At 37.3% G+C, this 19,750-nt stretch overlaps 1 protein-coding gene across 6 annotated transcripts in view; it reads right to left on the bottom strand.

Moving 5' to 3' along the window:
* VPS45 (vacuolar protein sorting 45 homolog) overlaps nt 1–19,750 on the bottom strand; it is an 81,990-nt gene that overhangs the window by 32,361 nt on the left and 29,879 nt on the right. For 4 of the 6 annotated variants that reach the window (XM_027097748.1, XM_027097750.1, XM_027097749.1 and 1 more), the window contains exon 14: nt 8,113–8,244. The exons of 1 other annotated variant lie outside the window; for it this stretch is intronic. In XM_027097748.1, the coding sequence (XP_026953549.1) occupies nt 8,113–8,244 (132 nt within the window). Of the gene's footprint in view, nt 1–4,166; nt 6,258–8,112; nt 8,245–19,750 lie in introns of those variants that run through there. One more of the 6 variants, XM_027097751.1, reaches the window with a different exon arrangement.

Here is a 19,750-nt window from a genome sequence, read left to right as displayed (position 1 = left end):
TTTGTTCAATAAATGTTTATCTATTCTAGAACTCATAACTAGGGCAATATTACTTCTGACTGTTTCACAAAGACTTTGGTGAAAATATATGTGGTGAGTAGAACAACCCATGTCATATATAATCTCAGAAGTTGAAATTTGACTTATTCCCCGCTAACTGAGGATCTATTAGGCCAGTATGACTAATGAGACAAATGAAGAGGGAAGTAGTAAGGGCCAGGGGGAAGTATATCCGTAAGATGTGCAAATACTGACACAGGAGATGACAGTCTGCACACTGCAAACTTGCATGGACCCCAGAGACATAACAGACTAACTGCTTAAGGCAAGCACTTGCATGTGTTCAGGTCACTGCTGAATCTATTTACCTAGATCCTTTTTCAGGGCAGGTTCTCTGCTTTGAAAAAGGCATGAAAATTATGCCTGTATAGAGGTCCCTGTTATCAGTTACTATCTTCTATTTCTTTGATTTCATTATGTATAAAAGGAGAAGGGAAAGCAATACAAAATTCATATTAAACTTCATATGGCTACGGAGAGAGAAGAAAATATTGACTACCTCTCTTCATTCAGAAGGCAGTTTTATTAAGAATGTTGCTAAGGAGATAATTAGTTTCTGCAAAGTTCCTTGGTGTCTTAGCAGCAAACACACACCATCTATTTTAAATAGTGTTTAAAGCTAAACAAAGATAATTACAATTACACATCATCAGAGCAGGTCCTATAGAAACAACTCATATAACTACAAAAGGCCTGTAGAACTCTGTTTCACTGTCATCAGTGCTTGAAGCACTGAATAATATTGTCACAAAAGAACTATTTTAAAGAAATAAGGTACTTAAGAGAGAGCAGCTGAAATCAGAACTCTAAATGGCAAGTTGAATTTCAGATTCAACTAATGTATATTTATTTCCTTTTAAAATCTAAGGGACATTTTAAGTAGAACAAAAAACTTAAGAAATAAAAAATGTTAGAATTTTCAATGCTTTCACAGAGAATGGCAACCACATTTAACATGGAATAATAGTCCTTTATTCTTAAAAATAAAGCAGATATTTTATAATCAAAAAAACCCCTCTAAGTGACATTTATCTGCAGGTACCTTCTGGCTTAAAACTTAGCTTACTTATACACAGGCCCTATTCTCTCACCAAAAGTTACTTTCATTTCTGGAAATATGTCAGGGAGGGAAGGAAAGAATTGCTTTTTTTTTTTTTACGATACGTGGGCCTCTCACTGTTGTGGCCTCTCCCATTGCAGAGCACAGGCTCCGGTCCCGCAGGCTCAGCGGCCATGGCTCACGGGCCCAGCCGCTTCGCGGCATGTGGGATCTTCCCGGACCGGGGCATGAACCCGTGTCCCCTGCATCGGCAGGCGGACTCTCAACCACTGCCACCAGGGAAGCCCAGGAATTGCTTTTTATTTTTTGGTTTTGTTTAAAACTAAGATTTTGTTTCAATTCACAGTGAAGGCAATCTCAATGTATTTTAGAAACAGAAGGTATCCCAGGATGAAGGCTGTTCAAATTGCTACATGTGAGGTTCATGTGATTTTCCAGGATGCAAGAGACGAGTTTTGACCCATCTACCTATTACATTAAGTATCTTGCTCCAAATCATAAACTAGTAAGTGGTAGTGCTGGGATCTGGCTTCAAAATAAATCTGTCATAATCTCAGATTTTATTTAATACATCAGGGAAATCAAGTGATCTGTATCACAGAAATACCTTGCAATTGGCATTTCCCACTCTGCAAGGATAGTAGCTTCTATATCAGCATATAACACTCTGAGCTACAAGATATGATTTCTTTTTTCTTTGTTTTTTTTTCAGTTGCACCGCAGGGCTTGTGGGATCTTAGTTCCCCAACCAGGGACTGAATCCGGGCCATGGCAGTGAAAGCGCGGAGTCCTAACCACTGGACCGCCAGGGAATTCCCAAGATATGATTTCTTTTCTGCTTATTACAATGCTCACCAATCCAGATCTTTGTGGGGCATATCATATTTTACATAATTCCAAGTATAAAAAGAGGGCACGGAGCTTCCCTAGTGGTGCAGTGGTTAAGAATCCACCTGCCAATGCAGGGGACACAGCTTTGAGCCCTGGTCCAGGAAGATCCCATATGACATGGAGCAACTAAGCCCATGAGCCACAACGACTGAACCTGCATGCCACAACTACTGAAGCCCGCGTGCCTAGAGACTGTGCTCTGCAACAAGAGAAGACACCGCAACGAGAAGCCTGCGCACTGCAACAAAGAGTAGCCCCCACTCGCTGCAACTAGAGAAAGCCCGCGCACAGCAGCGAAGACCCAACGCAGCCAAAAATAAATAAATAAAATAAATTTTTTTAAAAAAAGAAAAGCTTAAAAAGAGGGCACTTATCATGGCACATCTAAAAGTCTGTTTCCTGGTTGCCATAGTCTCTCAAAATAATACTTCTGCACGGTAGAGTTTTGAGGTTAAGGCTGTGTCTTTGTCACTTATTCCTTTGGACTTTTAAGAAATAATCCATGTATTACATAGGAAATTGCACAGACTCCCACAAAAATTAAACCCTAACAATTCACAGAAACAAATTGTTCAACTTCTCCCCCCATATTTTATTGCTGCTCACAGCAGCCCTACCATATCCAGGTATAAAACTGAGTTTTAAAAAATATTAACCTTCCCATTTACTGAGAGTCTGGGATTTCAATATGTATTAAGAGTTGTGAACTCTTAATTACTTAACAGTCTAGTAATACCCAAGGTAATCCACATTCATCATGAAAATTGAGCCTTTCCTCTAAAAGCTGAAACTGTTGCTTTCAATTACTTAAGCCTTTACAATAACTGGACTCTGAAATACAAATTGCACTATCTTCTTACTGATAGTGAAAAATTTCACTATTTACTTATTGCTGGAGGCTACATATTTATGAAAGTAAATTAAAAAAACCAGATTTTGGAACATTTATGTATTGCAAACATTAAATTTTTTCCAGGTTGTTAATTACCATAGCAACACGCTCTTCCTAAAAATTTCATTGATCGGGGACCACTGAACAATCCCATTCAAGATTTTATTGACCCTTCTATTGCTTAAGGATATCTACTCAAATGTAATTTAGTGTACTGCTTAGCATATTGTTAAGTCAGACAAAGAAATACTGAGCTGGCTAGCTGGGAGAATCTAGTATAAAGCTTTTACAAAGCTGCCTTACTTTTTTTTTTTTTCCTGCCTTTCTTAATTTTATATTAAAGATTATTTTCTCAGGACCTGGGACACTAATTTAAGGAAAAACCTAGATGTTTAGGTTCCTCCCCCATTTTTAATAGTAAAATGCAGTTTTATTCACAGTACTATTAATTAGCCAAACACATCTGAAAATATATGCATTTTTATTTCTATGTAACATGACTAAATTACAAAGAAATATATAAAAATCTTTGCCAATCTATCTTTCCATCTAAATCCAAAGTATTTTCAAAATTGAGATACAGATGTTTAGTTTTAAACGTCTAATGTTTCAAGTTAAAGAGAAAATGCTATAGTTCTTAAGTATGGGCCGTGGGGCTACAAATACTCAATGGGAAATATTAACTCTCAGAAAGATCATTTAAAAGTCAATTAGTCTTTCTGAATTCTGATATTAAAGCCTATTTAAAAGCAGATAATTATATATACATTCATGAGAGAACTCATTTAGATTAAGAAAATAAAATCCATTATGGCTATCTAGTAATAAAACATTTTGAACACTAAATTATTAAATATTATTTAGAGAACAATACAGTGTCAGGCATTCAAGTAATACTTATGAAGGAAATGCACAGTGATTAAAAGCATGGACTCTGGCTTTGAGTCTTGGCTCTAGCCATGTTTACTTGGGCAAGTTATTTAATCTCTCTGCCTCAGTTTCCATATACAGAGTGGAGATAATAGTACATACCTTATATGAGGATTAAATGACTTAATATATGTAAAGTACTTAGTAAAGTTCCTAGCACATAGTAGATGCTCAATAAATATTTATTATTATTATTATTATTATTATTTTTTTTTGTGGTAGGTGGGCCTCTCACTGTTGTGGCCTCTCCCATTGCAGAGCACAGGCTCCGGACGCACAGGCTCAGCGGCTATGGCTCACGGGCCCAGCCGCTCCGCGGCATGTGGGATCTCCCTGGACCGGGGCACGAACCCGTGTCCCCTGCATCGGCAGGCGGACTCTCAACCACTGCGCCACCAGGGAAGCCCTATTATGATTATTTTTATTAGGAGCAGCAGGAACAAAGGGAGGAACTTGCATAAAATAGTAGCGATAGTATTGTGTCACTCTGTGCTCAAAATTATTCAATGGTACCCCCACAGACTACTGAATTAGGTACAAAATCCTCAGTCTGACATTTAGGATGCACGGTTAAGCTTCCAAATACTACCTAAGAGTTTTCAAGTTAGAGTAAACGTCGCATAATGTCACTACCATTTTAAACTTTTCCAAGATCATAACCACACTTACACTTCGATTTCTGAAATCAAGGCCAACTAGATAAGGCGAAATTAAATAAAACACATAGAAATGCTGGATAAAAAAATGACATACATACTTTTAAATGAATAGCTTAACCTCTTAAGAAATTAAGGGAAATCTCCAAGAGTCATCACAAAAAGGGAACCAAAATTTAGGTTGATAAGTATAAACCAATGCTTTTAACTACCCAATAGATATATGCCAATGTTCATAATATGCCAATGTTCATAAACAAGGGCACTGTATTTTAACAGCTGCAGAGGGTCAGGAGACAGGGCTTAGGCCTCAGTAAGAAAGGGAATTAGAATTAAGACTCTCGCATAATGTAGAGGCCCTCACTGAAAAGAGAGAATAGAAAACCAAAAATCTTCTATCTGCACAGGAAGATCACAAGGAAACTTGAAAATAAACCAGTATAAAGCTCTGCATGGTTCAGGAACCCTTTAGTACAGAAATTAACATTAAAAAAAGTTCTGAACTGATAATACTCTTTGGGTACCTGGCCTAAATGAAAGACAAACTACACAGAAGAGATATATCTTCAACTTAGGCTCCGAATGAGTCCTGTGAGTCTTCTTTAAGATAACTCGTAATACAAAATTACATGCAGAAATGAGCCATCAGGAGCTAATGTCAGCAGACACAACAGCAGAATTAGACCTCCAAGTACTTCAGATTATAGAATTAATGTGGTTAAAGAAAAATTTGAAAAGGATTTGAAAACATGAGAAGAAGAAATTAATGAAAAATCAGGCAAATTTGAAAAAGAAGCAAATAGAAATTACAGGCATAAAAATATTACCTTTGAAATTAAAAACTGAATGTACAAATTAAACACAGATTATACATGGCTGAAGAGAGAATTACTGAACTGAAATACTAATGTGAAAAAAAGTACACAGAAGGCAGCACAGAGAGATAACAGGTGGATAATATAAATAAGAGGTTAAGAGACATGAAAATAGATAAATGCCTAACATATAGCTCCCAGGAGTTCCAGAAGGAGAGAACAGAATAATTGGGGAAAAAAATGCAATATTCAAAGAAATAACGACTGGAAAATTTCCAGAAATTATGCCAAACATGTATTTTCATACTAAGTAACATAAATAAAAATAAATCCATATTTAGATACGTAATACTGAAACAAGAATACCAAAGACAAAAAGATAAAAAGAGCCAGAGAAGAAAATATTGCCTACAGATGAAAAACAATTGTATCGAGAGTAGACTTCTTAAGAAGTCTACTAAGAAGCAACAATTGAAAATAGTTGCTTGCCTTCTTTTTTTGGGGGGCGGGGCCACACGGTACTGGCATTCGGGATCTTAGCTCCCCAGGGATCGAATCCACGCCCCCTTGCAGTGGAAGCACGGAGTCTTAACCACTGGACTGCCAGGGAAGTACCAGTATTCCACTGTCTTCTGATTTCTAAGTGCTGAAAAAAACGATCAACCTGAAATTCTAAACTTAGCTAAACTAAGATATTTTTAGACAAAAACGTCAAGTTGACCAGAACCTGAAAGAAGTACTAAAAGAGGTTCTTTAGTAAGAATACTGGATCAGAAAGAAGGGCCAGGATGAAGAGGGGGGAGAGGCAAATATGTAGGTAAATCTAAACAAATATTGACTATTGAAAATAATAATGATTCATTTGGGGATTATAAAAACAAAGTAGAACCAATATGCTGGACAATGATAGCTTGTAAGTTGGGAGTAAGGTGATTAGAGATTCTTCTAAGGATCTGTTTGTGAGAAAGGCAGAAATAGATTAATTTTAACCACTGTTTCTTCATTCATTCAACAATTATCTTTTACGGACAGGTAAAACTAATATATAATAACAGAAGTCATAATAGTTATTATTTTGTGTGGAGTTGTGCAAAGGAGGGGACATGAGGAATAAGGGAGGCTTCTAGAGATACTGGTAACATTCTATTATTTGATCTGTGTGGTGGTTACATAGATGTAATCACTTTGTGCTATTTCATTGCTTATCATTTGTATACTTTTCTGTATGTAATGAAGTATGTACATGTGATATTTCTGTAAAGTTTATAAAAGGAAACTACTGCACAGTTTACACCAAAATAAAATTTTGATAGATTATAAATATATAACTTTAAATACAAGTCCTAAAAATAATGGAAAAAATAGAGGTTAGTATTTATATAATCTTGACTGGGAAAGAACTTTCTAAGCATGACATCAAAGGCATAAATCACTGGTAACTTTGACTACTTTAAGTAAAAAAAAAAAAGTTTTATACAACAAAACACTGTGAATAATATAAAACAAAAATATCAAATAGAGGAAAATCTATTTTGCAAATATATTAGAAAATGGTCAATATCCTTAATTATACAGATATAATTCTTGCAAAGAATATGAACTGGCAATTCACAAACAGAAATATATAAATGGCCAGTGAGCTCTGGAAACTGACCAAGAGGTTAACTAATCTGCCTAAATTCATAAAAACAGTAAGAGGGAAATATTCAAATCCAGCCAATCTTACCTTTCAATTAATATTTGTTTAATGAATGAATGATTATATATTTAAGACTATAAGATGTTTTTATCATAGACTACAAAATGCAGGTTATAAAACAGAATGTACAATGAGGCAAATAATAATACAAAGTGAAAAAGTACACAACACCTCTAATGCCTCCCTGTGTATCTATGTATACACGGCTCAGCGTGGATCTCTCAGGGTCCCCAATTGTTAAATTCAATTATCTGTCTTTCCTACTCTTAGTTTCCAAATTAATCTTCCTAAAATACTATGACCTTCTTGTAATTTTATTGCTTAAAACTTTCAATGATTCCTCATTTTCTACACAAGAAAGTAGAAAAAAATTCCTCAGCATGGAATTCAAGACCTTCTACAATTATGGCAATCAACCTTTTCACTTATTACACACATTCCAGCTAATTGACTACTTGCTGTTCTTTTTCTATGTATGTCGCCTATAGTTTTCTGTAACTTGTTCATGTGGTTAAATCTGCCTAGAATGTACTCTCCCTCCATATGTCCATTTTTTATCCAAGGCTCAGGTTATACACTATCTTCTCCATGAAACATTTGCTAGTTTCTCTTAGCCACTCTGAGAATCATGGCTCTTTTACGTCTCTCTCCAGACACTTATTTTCTTATTTTTTATGTTCTATCTTTCCTAATAGACAATCACTTACTTGAGGCAGGATATTTATCTTCTTCATCTTTGTATTCTTCTTACTAAATATTTACTGAATGAATGTACTTAATCAACAAAACAGAAAAACTCACAGAATTCAATAGCATTATGTTTGGGTATCTTTAAAATGCCAGTCTGTTCCTTGAACATAAGAAACAAAACTGTTAACAGTGAAGATTGGTCATTACTCTCCAGGTCTTTGACCGAATTAAGTGATTTATGAACTTAATAGAGTATACATCCTTCATCTCACACAAACTCTAAATTATTCTATGAACTGATGCATTTTGGTCTACAGCAGTTTGGTCAGCACTGACCTTACTTTTCCTACATAAAGGGAATTTAAGCCTACCTCTCTGGGAAAGGGGAAAGAGTTATAGGACTGAATGTTCTCCCTTACCTTTTCGTGTTATGCACAGTGGTTCCCCCCAGGACAATCCTCACTCCAGGAGTGGTACGGTTCAGGTTATAAACTGTTAGAGCCTCTTCATAGGTGGCTCCTCCAATTATAAACACAATGATATCCTGAGGTCTACAATAATGAAGGAAGTTAATATCATAGGATAAGGGGGAAAAAAGGCAAAATTTGCTGTTACTATCATATACACAGTTTTAATTTCTGAATCTTTCTTTTTTGGTAAAGGAAGCAGAATTAAAGCAGAATAGAATAAAAGGTTTAAAAAAAGTTTTAATTATCTGAAATTGGCAGGAAACAGAGCAGGAAATGCTGAATAGTGATTTGCTTTCTGTTTATGAGCGGATGTCATAATTTCTGTGCTGTGGATTTCAGAATAGCACAATAGTGTTTGCTGGAACCAAATGTAGGAATATTCTTTTATATTCAAGAGGCTGAAGAGTACTTCACTGTGATATGGTATCAATATAGCAGTAATTTATGCTTGTACTACACATCTCCTTTCACGTATAAGCCCTTCGTCAAATACTTAGTACAGTGTCATTACAATGGCTTCTGTCCAAGGACCTCAAAGTATTTTGGAAAGTACTGGTATATTTGGATGTCCCCATAACACGGGAACAAGAAACATTTAGTATTTTGAGTGCAAAAAAAGAATGGGATACATAAATTAATGGCGCTTCTAGAAATCCACCTCTTCTTAAAATCTTTGTTCCTCAATCCTTTGATAAACCAAGAAAAAGAAACCATGGAAACAAAAAACCAGTGGGTGTAGTTTTGACACTGGACATGCTGACGCATCAGCTCAGTCACTAGCCTCATTTAGGTTGCACTGCATAGTTTTACGGTGCTTCAATCTTTATGAAAATAGCTTTATAACAAAAGTGAGTGGTCCTCCTATTAGATCCTTCTGAAGATATGAACAAGAAGGAGATCACATTATTTTCAAAACTGTTAAAGTCTGCCTTGTTTTTCTTTTCTCATGCCACCAAGAGAAGACAAAATTACTTAATCTTAGTAGGCAAATAATTTTGTTAAATCACTTACCGGCCATTATTTAAAATGACATCAAGCAGAAGCAACCATTTTGGAGGTTATAGCACAAAACTAAATAAAAATATCTTTAGTCAAAGGATGTACATGCTTATGTATAAATCATGGAAAGAAACCCAACAACCAACCCTACATTTCCTTTCTGTTTGTCTCTCTGTCTCTTTCTAAAACACCTTGAAGGAATCACTAACTGAGAGAGTATTTGTTCTTGTGGGACTTCATGAAAACAGAATCAGATGTTGTGGCTATTTAAAAATGTTCTGGTGCAGCCACTATGGAAAACAGAATGGAGGTTCCTCAAAAAACTAAAAATAGAGTTGCCATATGATACAGCAACCCCACTCCTGGGCATATATCCAGACAAAACTATAATTCAAAAAGATACATGCACCCCTATGTTCACGGCAGCATTATTCACAATAGCCAAGACATGGAAACAACCTAAATGTCCACTGACAGATGAATGGATAAAGAAGATATGGTACATGTATACAATGGAATACTATTCAGCCATAAAAATGAATGAACTAATGCCACTTGCAGCAACATGGATGGACCTAGAGATTATCACTTACTAAGTGAAGTAAGTCAGAAAGAGAAAGACAAATACCATATGATATCACTTATATGTGGAATCTAAAATACGACACAAATGAACTTATCTATGAAATAGAAACAGACTCACAGACACAGAGAACAGACTTGTGGTTGCCAAGGGGGGGATGGGGGATGGGGGAGGGATGGACTGGGAAGTTGGGATTAGTAGATGCAAACTATTACATATAGAATGGATAAACAACCAGGTGCACAAGGAACTATGTTCAGTATCCTGTGATAAACCATAATGGAAAAGAATGTATATATTTGTATAACTGAATCACTTTGCTGTACAGCAGAAATTAACACAACATTGAAAATCAACTATACTTCAACAAAAAAAAAAACTTAAAAAAATAAATGTAAGAATGTTCAGATAATCTCTGAATTGCAGAGATACCCAACAAAGGCTCCCAATAATGAAGGGGTGATTATTTTGCAATTGATCTAGCAGAGTCAATTATGACATTTCTATGTGAACTTGGGACTTAAAATCATGCCTTTGAAATGCTACATTTTAAGACAAGGTAAGCTTCATTTGAATCTACCCACCTAAAACAATGTATTTAGCATCATGACGCTTTAAGTGTTCCATAGTGTTATATTTTCTACAATCATTTTTTGTTACTTTAAAATATACTGTTTTGGGGAATTCCCTGGCAGTCTGTGGGGTGGGACTCTGTGCCTCCACTGCAGGGGGCCCTGGTTCCATCCCTGGTCACAGAACTAAGATCTTGAAAGCCACGCGGCATGGCCAAAAAAAAAAAAAAAAAAAATTATAAAGTAAAAGATCTGTTTTTGACTAGATAAATGTTTGCACATGGTAGAATATAAAAAAAAGGGCATATTGTAAAGAAAAGTAAGTTTCCTTCTCACCTCAGTCCTCTTGCACCCCAGTTTCTCTCTAGAGGCAAACACTATTACTCATCTCTTATGAATATCCTTTCAGAGAGACTATCTATGTGTATATACATATATTTACAAATTTACATATTCATATTATAAGATACATGCATATATATGTATATATTTAATATATATTTTATATACAGTCTATAAACTGCATTTTATATATAGTTGTGTGGACATACTGTGCATTTTAAATTTTGGTAGGTATCTCCAAGGTGTTCTACAGATGTCATTCTATGAGCAATTCAGGAAAGTGCCTATTTTTCCACATCCTGTCAGTACTGTGTATTATCAAGGCTTTTGGTCCTTTTAAACTAAGTTGATCACTTGCTCCTCCTCAATACTTTCTTCACTTGGTTTCCAGGACATCACATTCTTTTGGTTTTCTTCTTACTTCATTAGTTGACATTTTTCAGTGTCTCTTCATGGTCTCATCTCATCTCCCTGATCTCTTTATTTCTTTTCTTTTTTTTTTTTTGGCTGTGTGGGGTCTTAGTTGCGGCACACAGGATCTTTCGTTGTGGCACGCTGGCCCTTTGTTGTGGTGTGCAGGCTTCTCTCTAGTTGCAGCGCACGGGATTCTCTCTAGTTGTGGCATGCGGGTTTTCTCTCCCTAGTTGTGGTGCGAGGGCTCCAGAGCGTGGGATCTGTAGTTTGTGGCGCGTGAGCTCAGTAGTTGTGGCATGTGGGCTTAGTTGCCCCACGGCGTGTGGGATCTTAGTTCCCTGACCAGGGATCAAACCCACGTCCACTGCATTGGAAGGCAGATTCTTTACCACTGGACTACCAGAGAAGTCCCTCACTGAACCTCTTAATGGTAGAGTGTCCAGAACCCATTCACCGGTCCTCCTTTCTTCTTGATCTACACTTACTCCCTATATCTGTGTAATGTAGTAGCTACTAGCCACATATGGCTATTTAAATTTAAATTAATTAAAATAAAATAAAAAATTCAGTTCCTCAGTGGAACTAGCCATATTTCAAGTGCTCAATAGTCACATGTAGCTAGTAGCTACCTTATTAGATAGCATGGATATAGTACATTTCCATCATTGTAGAAAGTTCTATTGAACTGCACTTCCCTAGATGATCTCAACCAGTTTTGTGGTTTTTAAATACATTTATCTGCTGATGACTCCCAAATCTCTATCTCCAGCCCAGACTGCTCTTCTAAATGCTAGACTTAAGCATCTGTCTAATCGACATTTCTACTTGGCTGTTTAGTTTATTTCTGAATTCGGCATGTCCAAATCCCTAATCCTCTCCCCCAGGCTTGTTCCACATATAGCTCTCCCCATCTTAGTGGATGGCCAACCTATCTTTTCACTTGCTTAGGACAAAACTTTGGAGCCATCCTAACTTCTCCTTTATGGCTGCAGATATAGCGAGAGGAAGAGAGGGAGAATCTTGAATCTTATAGGCCATGGGGGGATCACCGAAGGGTTTTAACAGGTGACCATGATCAAACTTGCTTTTCTGAAGGAAAATTTTGGCAGCTATGTGAGAATGAATTGGGAGCTGCTGGTGGGAAAACCTGGAGAACAAAAGTCTACTGTAAGACTTTTGGGAAGATGTGATAAAAGTTGGAACTAAAGAAATACCAGAAGTGGAGGGGAAGGACTGGATATAGAAGACACAAAAAATGTAGACTCTTCATTCAGTAGTTGGTCAATGATTAAATGTGAAGGATGAGGATAAAGGAAGAATCTGTGATAACTTCAAGTATTCTGGTTTTGGTGACTAGGTATAGTGGTTTAAGTTTGAGAACAAAGAAAGCAAGACTGACTGAATTAAGACAAAAACATGCTGTTTTTGAGATACCTGTGGAACATCCCAATGGAGATGTCCACCAGACATCTGGACATTGAGACCTGATGATGTCCCTGAATACAGGTGGCAGCTGAAGCCGTGGGAATAGATGAGTTCTACCTAGGGGGATCATGTAGAATGAGAAGAGAACCAAAAGACAGAGTTTGGGAGGATTCTTTAACATCTACAGGATAAGCAAGAACAGTAGCTAGCAAAGGCAATTGAGAAGGAAACTGTCAGAAAGGTAGGAGGAGAACCAGAGGGAGAGGCCAAGGGACAAGTGAGTTTGAAGAACAGAATGGTTAAGTGTTAAATGCAGTAGTGAGGTAAGTAAGTGAGGATTGAAAGAGACCACTGTGCACATTCCTGCAATGTGATTTCGCAAGAAGAGTTTCAGTGTATTAGAGTGGAGCAAGAAGCCAGGGTACATGGATTGAAGAGGTGAGAAGTGAAGATAGCGACTTTATCCAAGAAGCTTGACTGAAGAGAAGACAGGTTAGAGGAGAATCCAGGCTCAAGGGCTTTAAATACATTACTTAACAGGAGAAACTTCAGTATGCGTGTAGTCTGTGGAAAAGTAATTAGAGGAAGACAAGCTGAAAATACAGAAGAAGGAAGGAGGGAGAGGGAGAAGAAGGGGGAGAGAAAGAGAGAGAGGAGAGAAAGTGGAAATAATTACAGAAAGTGCAAGTAATTACAGAGAAAGGCTTCCTTCAATGATGGTAGGAGTCTAAAATGAGTGTTGGCAGAGAGGTTAGTTCTGAATTGGAAAAGAGGATGTATTTCCTTTAGAATGAAGGAAGGAGATTAGGTAGATATATGTAACTAAGTTTATAAACATGGGGGCTAGACACTGAGGGAGCTTATGTCTGACAGACTCAATTTTTTCCACTGTGAAGTAGGAAACACTGGTGTGGGTCAGGTGACTTAGACATTATGGAAAACATTCTAAACTGATGTAGTGAATGAGACAAAGAGAGAGAACTACTAAGTTTGACTGAGTATCCCTGAAGGCCCAAGTGAAGTGAGAAACAGTGAATTTGTAGTGGCCCTAATCTATAATTTGTATGATTTCCTCTAGTAGCACAGAAAAGAGTTATGAGCCTTAAGCCTAAATTATTAATCCAATATTAATCTGGTGCTTTAGGCTGCAGGGAAAGAGGTTCTTTATAAACTTATAGGAAAGCATTACCACTGTTCACGAATGACTAAAATTTTCTATACTATCAAGGTTTTTTTCCTTCAAGTATTTGCCTCCAGTTACTGGCCAGCTTTTTCTTGATGAAAAAGGTCATTTGCTTAGGACGAGTTGTATAATTGTGATAGCAATAGTTTTCTACCAAGTATGATAAACTCTCAATTATTTGGGGACTGAATATTCAGGCAAAATACAGGTTCTTGTCTTTTTCTACATCTGGTATGTGTTGTTTCAATTCTTACTAATATTTCTACAGAAGGGGAAGGGGAATATGAACATCTAAAACTCAAGTTCAGCTCTTGTCAGGATCTTTAGGGGTATATTTCATAAGAAAGAGATCAAATAAACTACAATTGGTTGTAATTTTAAAAACTGGTATGAGTTCCTGTAACTTTTACCATAGTATTACCCTCAAGAATATACACTAAATTTCTAAGGATATATATTTTTAAATCTTCCCACTATATTGGTTCTAGAGGTACCAATGATCTGAGATAATAATGGCTTCTGAAGTGCAGTCCCAACTGGTTTAATAGTCATTAAAGAATGAGTTCTTTGGGAAAAAAAATTCCAGTGTTATAAGAACGTGCCATCAAGGAGACTGAGGACTCTACCAACAGTTTGGTCTGTGTTGTAACTATCTAGGGTCAGCCTAGGTGGAAAACAGGAGGAAAAAAAAAAGGCTGTTACAGTATTCAGAAACAATAAAATCCTCAAACCTGAAATGAGTTTTTTTTTGCCAGAAAATGAGTATTTTTTTTACAGTAACGTTCCATAAGCAGTGCTCTTGATGTTGAGGGACAAATCTAGCTTGAGACCCTTTATGCAGCTTATCTTGAGTAAATACTCATGAATTACACAGAATACTCCATTAAGAAGAAGGGAAGCAGGTTTCTCCCTTACAGGGGTACAGTGACTGATGAGAAGAATTAGACAGTAACACTTTTGTTTTGAGCTCTTGATCTGGTAAGTCAATTTAAAAAGCAGCTAAGGGACTTCTCTCTGGTCCAGTGGTAAAGAATCCGCCTTCCAATGCAGGGGACGCGGGTTTGACCCCTGGTCAGGGAACTAAGACCCCGCATGCCACAGGGCAACTAAGCCCATGCGCCACAACTACTGAGCTTTGCACGCCTCAACGAGAGAGCCCACGTGCCGCAACTAAGACCCAACGCAGCCAAAAATAAATAAAATAAAATAAATAATAAATAAACCTTAAAAAAAAAAGAAAAGCAGCTGGGTGGAGTAATAAGGATCACCCTGGAAAATGATGTCGCTTTTCCATAGCTGCCCTCTGCCTATCACCTGTCTCTAGAGTATATATCTTTCTTATGGAAAAGAAAGGCAAGAACTGGGAAGGAATAAATTCAAGCAGGTTTCTAACATAGCCAGAGAACACTATTCTTTAGTCTGATAATTTCAGGGTGCCAGAGTATTTTCATATTGATGGAGAGGGAAGAAGATGCCACGGGTGGTAACTGTGGGTGTAGGTTATATCAGTGTAACGACAAAACTTACATGTAGGGATAGGCTCTTAGAGCTTGACTCAGTTGTGTACCTAACAAAGATGACTATGTCACATTTGGTTATGAAAACATTAATAAATGTTTTCCTGAGCCTCCTACTACTTAGTCAGGCTGGCTTAAGGAGGAACACTGGTGAAAAAAAAAAATTAAAAAAACATCCCTGACATTTTTCCTTTTAATTCGTTCCCCTGGTGAATTTTAAAAGTAGATATTCTGATGAGGCCAACAGTAAAACATACAGTAAATCATTTTTATATGATGGTTGAAGCTAAGTGGAATACACAAGTTCAATTCTTTGTACACATCTTCCTGTGCTCTGTAATTCACCATAGCAACCAAAAGCATTAATTAATGCAGATAGCAAACATTAGAAAACACCAGTCTGTTCATGCTGTTATGTGTGTATATATATATATATATATATATATATATATATGTACACACACACACACATATACATACAAGGACACCTTGAGAACCCAACCAATTTATATCCTATTGTATTAGAAAAATAAAAAAATTTTCACACACAGTGTTTCTGGAAATCATTACTTTAATCGTTAATCATTCAGTTAAGCAGAAAAACAAACTTTTAAGAGGCAGTATTTTATCTACTTTGTGGACTGTTACACTTATGGCTAAAATTCAAATTTTTGAAGCTAGTACTTACAGGTAGTAAAGATCATATGAGCATTGACTGTAGGAAAAAAGGCCAATGAGAAAGGACTGCTGCTTTCATAGAAACAAAAACAACAAGATTCTACTAAATTTGTATAAATGTGAAAGAGTACTTCCTTTTTGAATTGACTAATTCTGGAATGCATGACCAGATAGCTCCCTTTTCTCACCAAATGTTTAAGTTGCTTGTTTTTATCAGGGGTAAGAAGCAATTCTGGAGCAAGAAAAAAAAAACTCTAGCCTGATAAATAGGATATGTGGGAGTCCCATCTGCCGAGAAAGAGCAAACCCAATTTGTGGATATAGCTATACTGCCAAACAGGTTAACCACTAACTTAAAGCTAAGGGCTAAAACATCCCTACAACTGTTCCTGGTTTTGCAAAGTTGTGTTCTTGCCAGATCTCCTTTGCTATCTTCTAATATGACAATAACAAAAAAACGAAGAAGTTCTATCATGATGAGACTTAAGTTAGCCATAAAGATGACTAAAATCAATGACTCTTTTAAATGTGATAACCCAGTGTGAAGACGGTGCCTAGAGCTGAGGGTGGGTCTAAGTGAATACAGAGCCAAAATACTGTACAGGCAAACTGCGAAAGTCGAAATTGTCTGGTAACATCAACCAAATTTACTCTCTAGTTTACATTTCCCAACTGTAAATCTTGTCGTATCAACTACTACAGATGCCTACATAAGAAATCTGACAATATCTATTGAACATCTATATGCAAAGCACTGTGTTAAATATTGTGAAAAATCCAAATATTAATAAAACATAGTTCTTACTTCAAGATTACAATACTTAATACAATACCTAGTGGGAAGGATAGATATGTATACAACTAACCACTGTCTCAGTATCCAGAGGTAACCATTATTAACAATTTCTTTCTTCTTTCTGTTAAACAGGGCCAGGAGGTGGCATAGGTATCCCCTGTGCCCCCTACTATGGTTTCATAACCATTTCTCTGCCTTCTTCAAAATTTCCACTATCTTAGAAGCTTATGATATAGTTGCACTGTTTTCTCCTGACCTCCTTTCCTGGTCACTTTCTTATTCCCTGAAGACTTCAGCTCTGGTTTACTGTCCTCCTTTTCGTTCCTGCTCCTTTCAAGATTTTCAGTGACTTTAACACCAACATGGATTACTCATCTCACATCCTGGTCTCCTCACCCACACTGATTCGTTCTTTCATCCCTCACAGCCACCAATATCCATGATTATAACATAAACTTTTGCATTACAAGTATCCACAATATGAAATCTTGAATTGAAGACCTCTTTCTCTAATAACCACTCCCTCAACTTTTAATTCACTTATGCTAATGCTGCTACTGTAATATTTCTTTGACCTCATCGATACCTCCAATTCATTCAACAATATTTTTTTCACTATCCAATACCCTCCTTCTTTTTTTGTTTCCTAAAATCCTGGTTGGACCCAGCTATCAGCCTTCTCCTCATTTAATCTAGTGCAGCTAAAAGCTGCTAGAGAAAACCACACAACTAGGTTCATGGGCTGTATTTTAAATTAATGACCACAGAACTCCAGTGGGCACTCAGTCGTGCCTAGAAGTCCTACTACATTTCCCTAGTAAATCTGATTACAAGCCTACAAGATATCAATTTCACAATGTTTTCTCTTTTTATCCTGTATTTTACCTGATAACTTGACGTCATATTTTACTGAGAAAATAGAAGTAATCAAACAAGATGGCCCCATGTTCTCAACATCAAAGCTGTTACAGTGGGGACTTCCCTGGTGGCGCAGTGGTTAAGCATCCGCCTGCCAATGCAGGGGACATGGGTTCGAACCCTGGTCCAGGAAGATCTCACATGCTGCGGAGCAACTAAGCCCGTGCGCCACAACTACCAAGCCTGTGCTCTAGAGCCCATGAGCTACAACTACTGAGCCCATATGCCACAACTACTGAAGCCCATGCGCCTAGAGCCTGTGCTCTGCAACAAGAGAAGCCACCGCAATTGAGAAGCCCGTGCACCACAACAAAGAGTAGCCCCTGCTCGCCGCAACTAGAGAAAGCCCACGCGCAGTAGTGAAGACCCAAGGCAGCCAAAAATAAATAAATTAATTAAAAAAAAAAAAGCTGTTACAGTGAAAGAAGTACCTCTGCTCCTATCAAAATCTTCTCTGCTTGTGTTCTAGATTTCCTAAAGACTTCACTTCTGCAAGTCTTGCCCTTTCTCTTCTGCGTTACCTATTTCTCCTTCTTTAGGATAATTCTCATCAAGTTATAAGTATGCTTTAGAATCTCTCATCCCCCTGAGCCTACAATCTCTTCTAGCTACAATCCCATTCTCTAACCCCTTCAAGCAAAACTTCTTAAAAGGTGTTACATACTGTTTGTTATCTCCATTTTGTCTTATCTCTTGTAACCCTCTCTAATTTGGCTTCCAAACTCACTGAACCTGGGGAATAGTCTGACGGATTTTTCAGATTTTTCACTGTCCTGACCTTTTTTTTTTTTTTTTTTTTTGTGGTAGGCGGGCTCCGGACGCGCAGGCTCAGAGGCCATGGCTCACGGGCCCAGCCGCCCCGCGGCATGTGGGATCTTCCCGGACTGGGGCACGAACCCGTGTCCCCTGCATCGGCAGGCGGACTCTCAACCACTGCGCCACCAGGGAAGCCCTGTCCTCACCTTTTTTATGTCTCAGAAGACTGGTCTCAGGTAACCACTCACTCCTTGATATTTATGACACCAAGTTTTTCTGGTTTTCCTCCTATCTTTCTGTCTCTTCTTCAGTCTCCATTGCTGACTCCAATTTTCTATTCAGTGCTTAGTCCTGCGTCCTCTTCTTTTCCCCTAAGTGATCTAGTCTAGTCCCATGGCTTTAAATCACCAAAATCTTGTTGACTCCCAATTTAGCATCGAACATTTCCATTTGATTATCTACCAGGCATCTGCAATTTAACAACAAAACCCTTGATTTCCCCCCAAAACCTGAGAGTTATTCCTGGTTTCTCCCTTACCCTTGTCCCATTACTCTACTCCATTAAATAAGTCTATTGATTCTACCTTCTCTCCTAGGTTCCTTATCCAAAGCACTTTCATTTCTTACCTGGACTATTGCAGCCACCTCCTAAGTAGTCTTTCTGCTTCTAACTTTGTCTTCAATAATCCATTCTCCCCACAAGGTGATCTCTTAATACATAATTCAGTTTATGTCACTTGAATGCTTAAAGCTCTTCAGTGGGTTCCTATGACATTTAAAAATGTTAAAAACCTCTTTACCAGAGCCTGTAAGACCCTATGTGATCCAGCCCTACTTATCTTCTCAACTTCTTATTTTCTTACTTGTTATGGTCCAACCACACTGGACTTCTTTCTGTTCCATGAACTTGCCAAGTTCTCTTTCTTCAAGGACTTTGTTCTGGTGTTCCCTCTATTTGTGTTGCTTTTCCTCCTAATCATTATGAGATTGGTTCTTTCTTGTAATTCAAAGCTCATCCTAAGTATCACTTCTTCAGAGAGGTTCTCTCCATCTAAAGTAGCCTTCCCCACCTCTACAAAGTTACTTTGTAGGTTATTACCCTATTTATTTCCTCAATAGCACTTACCTCATTCAAATTATATTCAAATTTCTTTACTAGTTTACTGTCTGTCTCCTTCATGTAAGTTCCTTGAAGGCAGGTACCTCGTCTTTCCTGTCACTTCTATTTCCCCAGCAGTTCTTGACATACTGAAGGCATTCAAATATTTGTTATATAAAAGGATGAAGTCACTGAATAATTAACTATATATATATTTAGGTAATAGTGACAAATGCCCGCAGATGCTGACAACTGATGAATGTGTGTTTTGTTGGAAGAGCCTCATTTTGAACTTTGTTTGGAAA

Source organism: Aethalodelphis obliquidens, unplaced genomic scaffold (genome assembly GCF_003676395.1).
Source record: "Aethalodelphis obliquidens isolate GAN/ISIS:26980383/991018 unplaced genomic scaffold, ASM367639v1 scaffold116, whole genome shotgun sequence".
Lineage (NCBI taxonomy): Eukaryota > Metazoa > Chordata > Mammalia > Artiodactyla > Delphinidae > Aethalodelphis > Aethalodelphis obliquidens.
The sequence above is the reverse complement of the archived record's forward strand: the minus strand, read 5'-3'. Positions and strand labels throughout refer to the sequence as shown.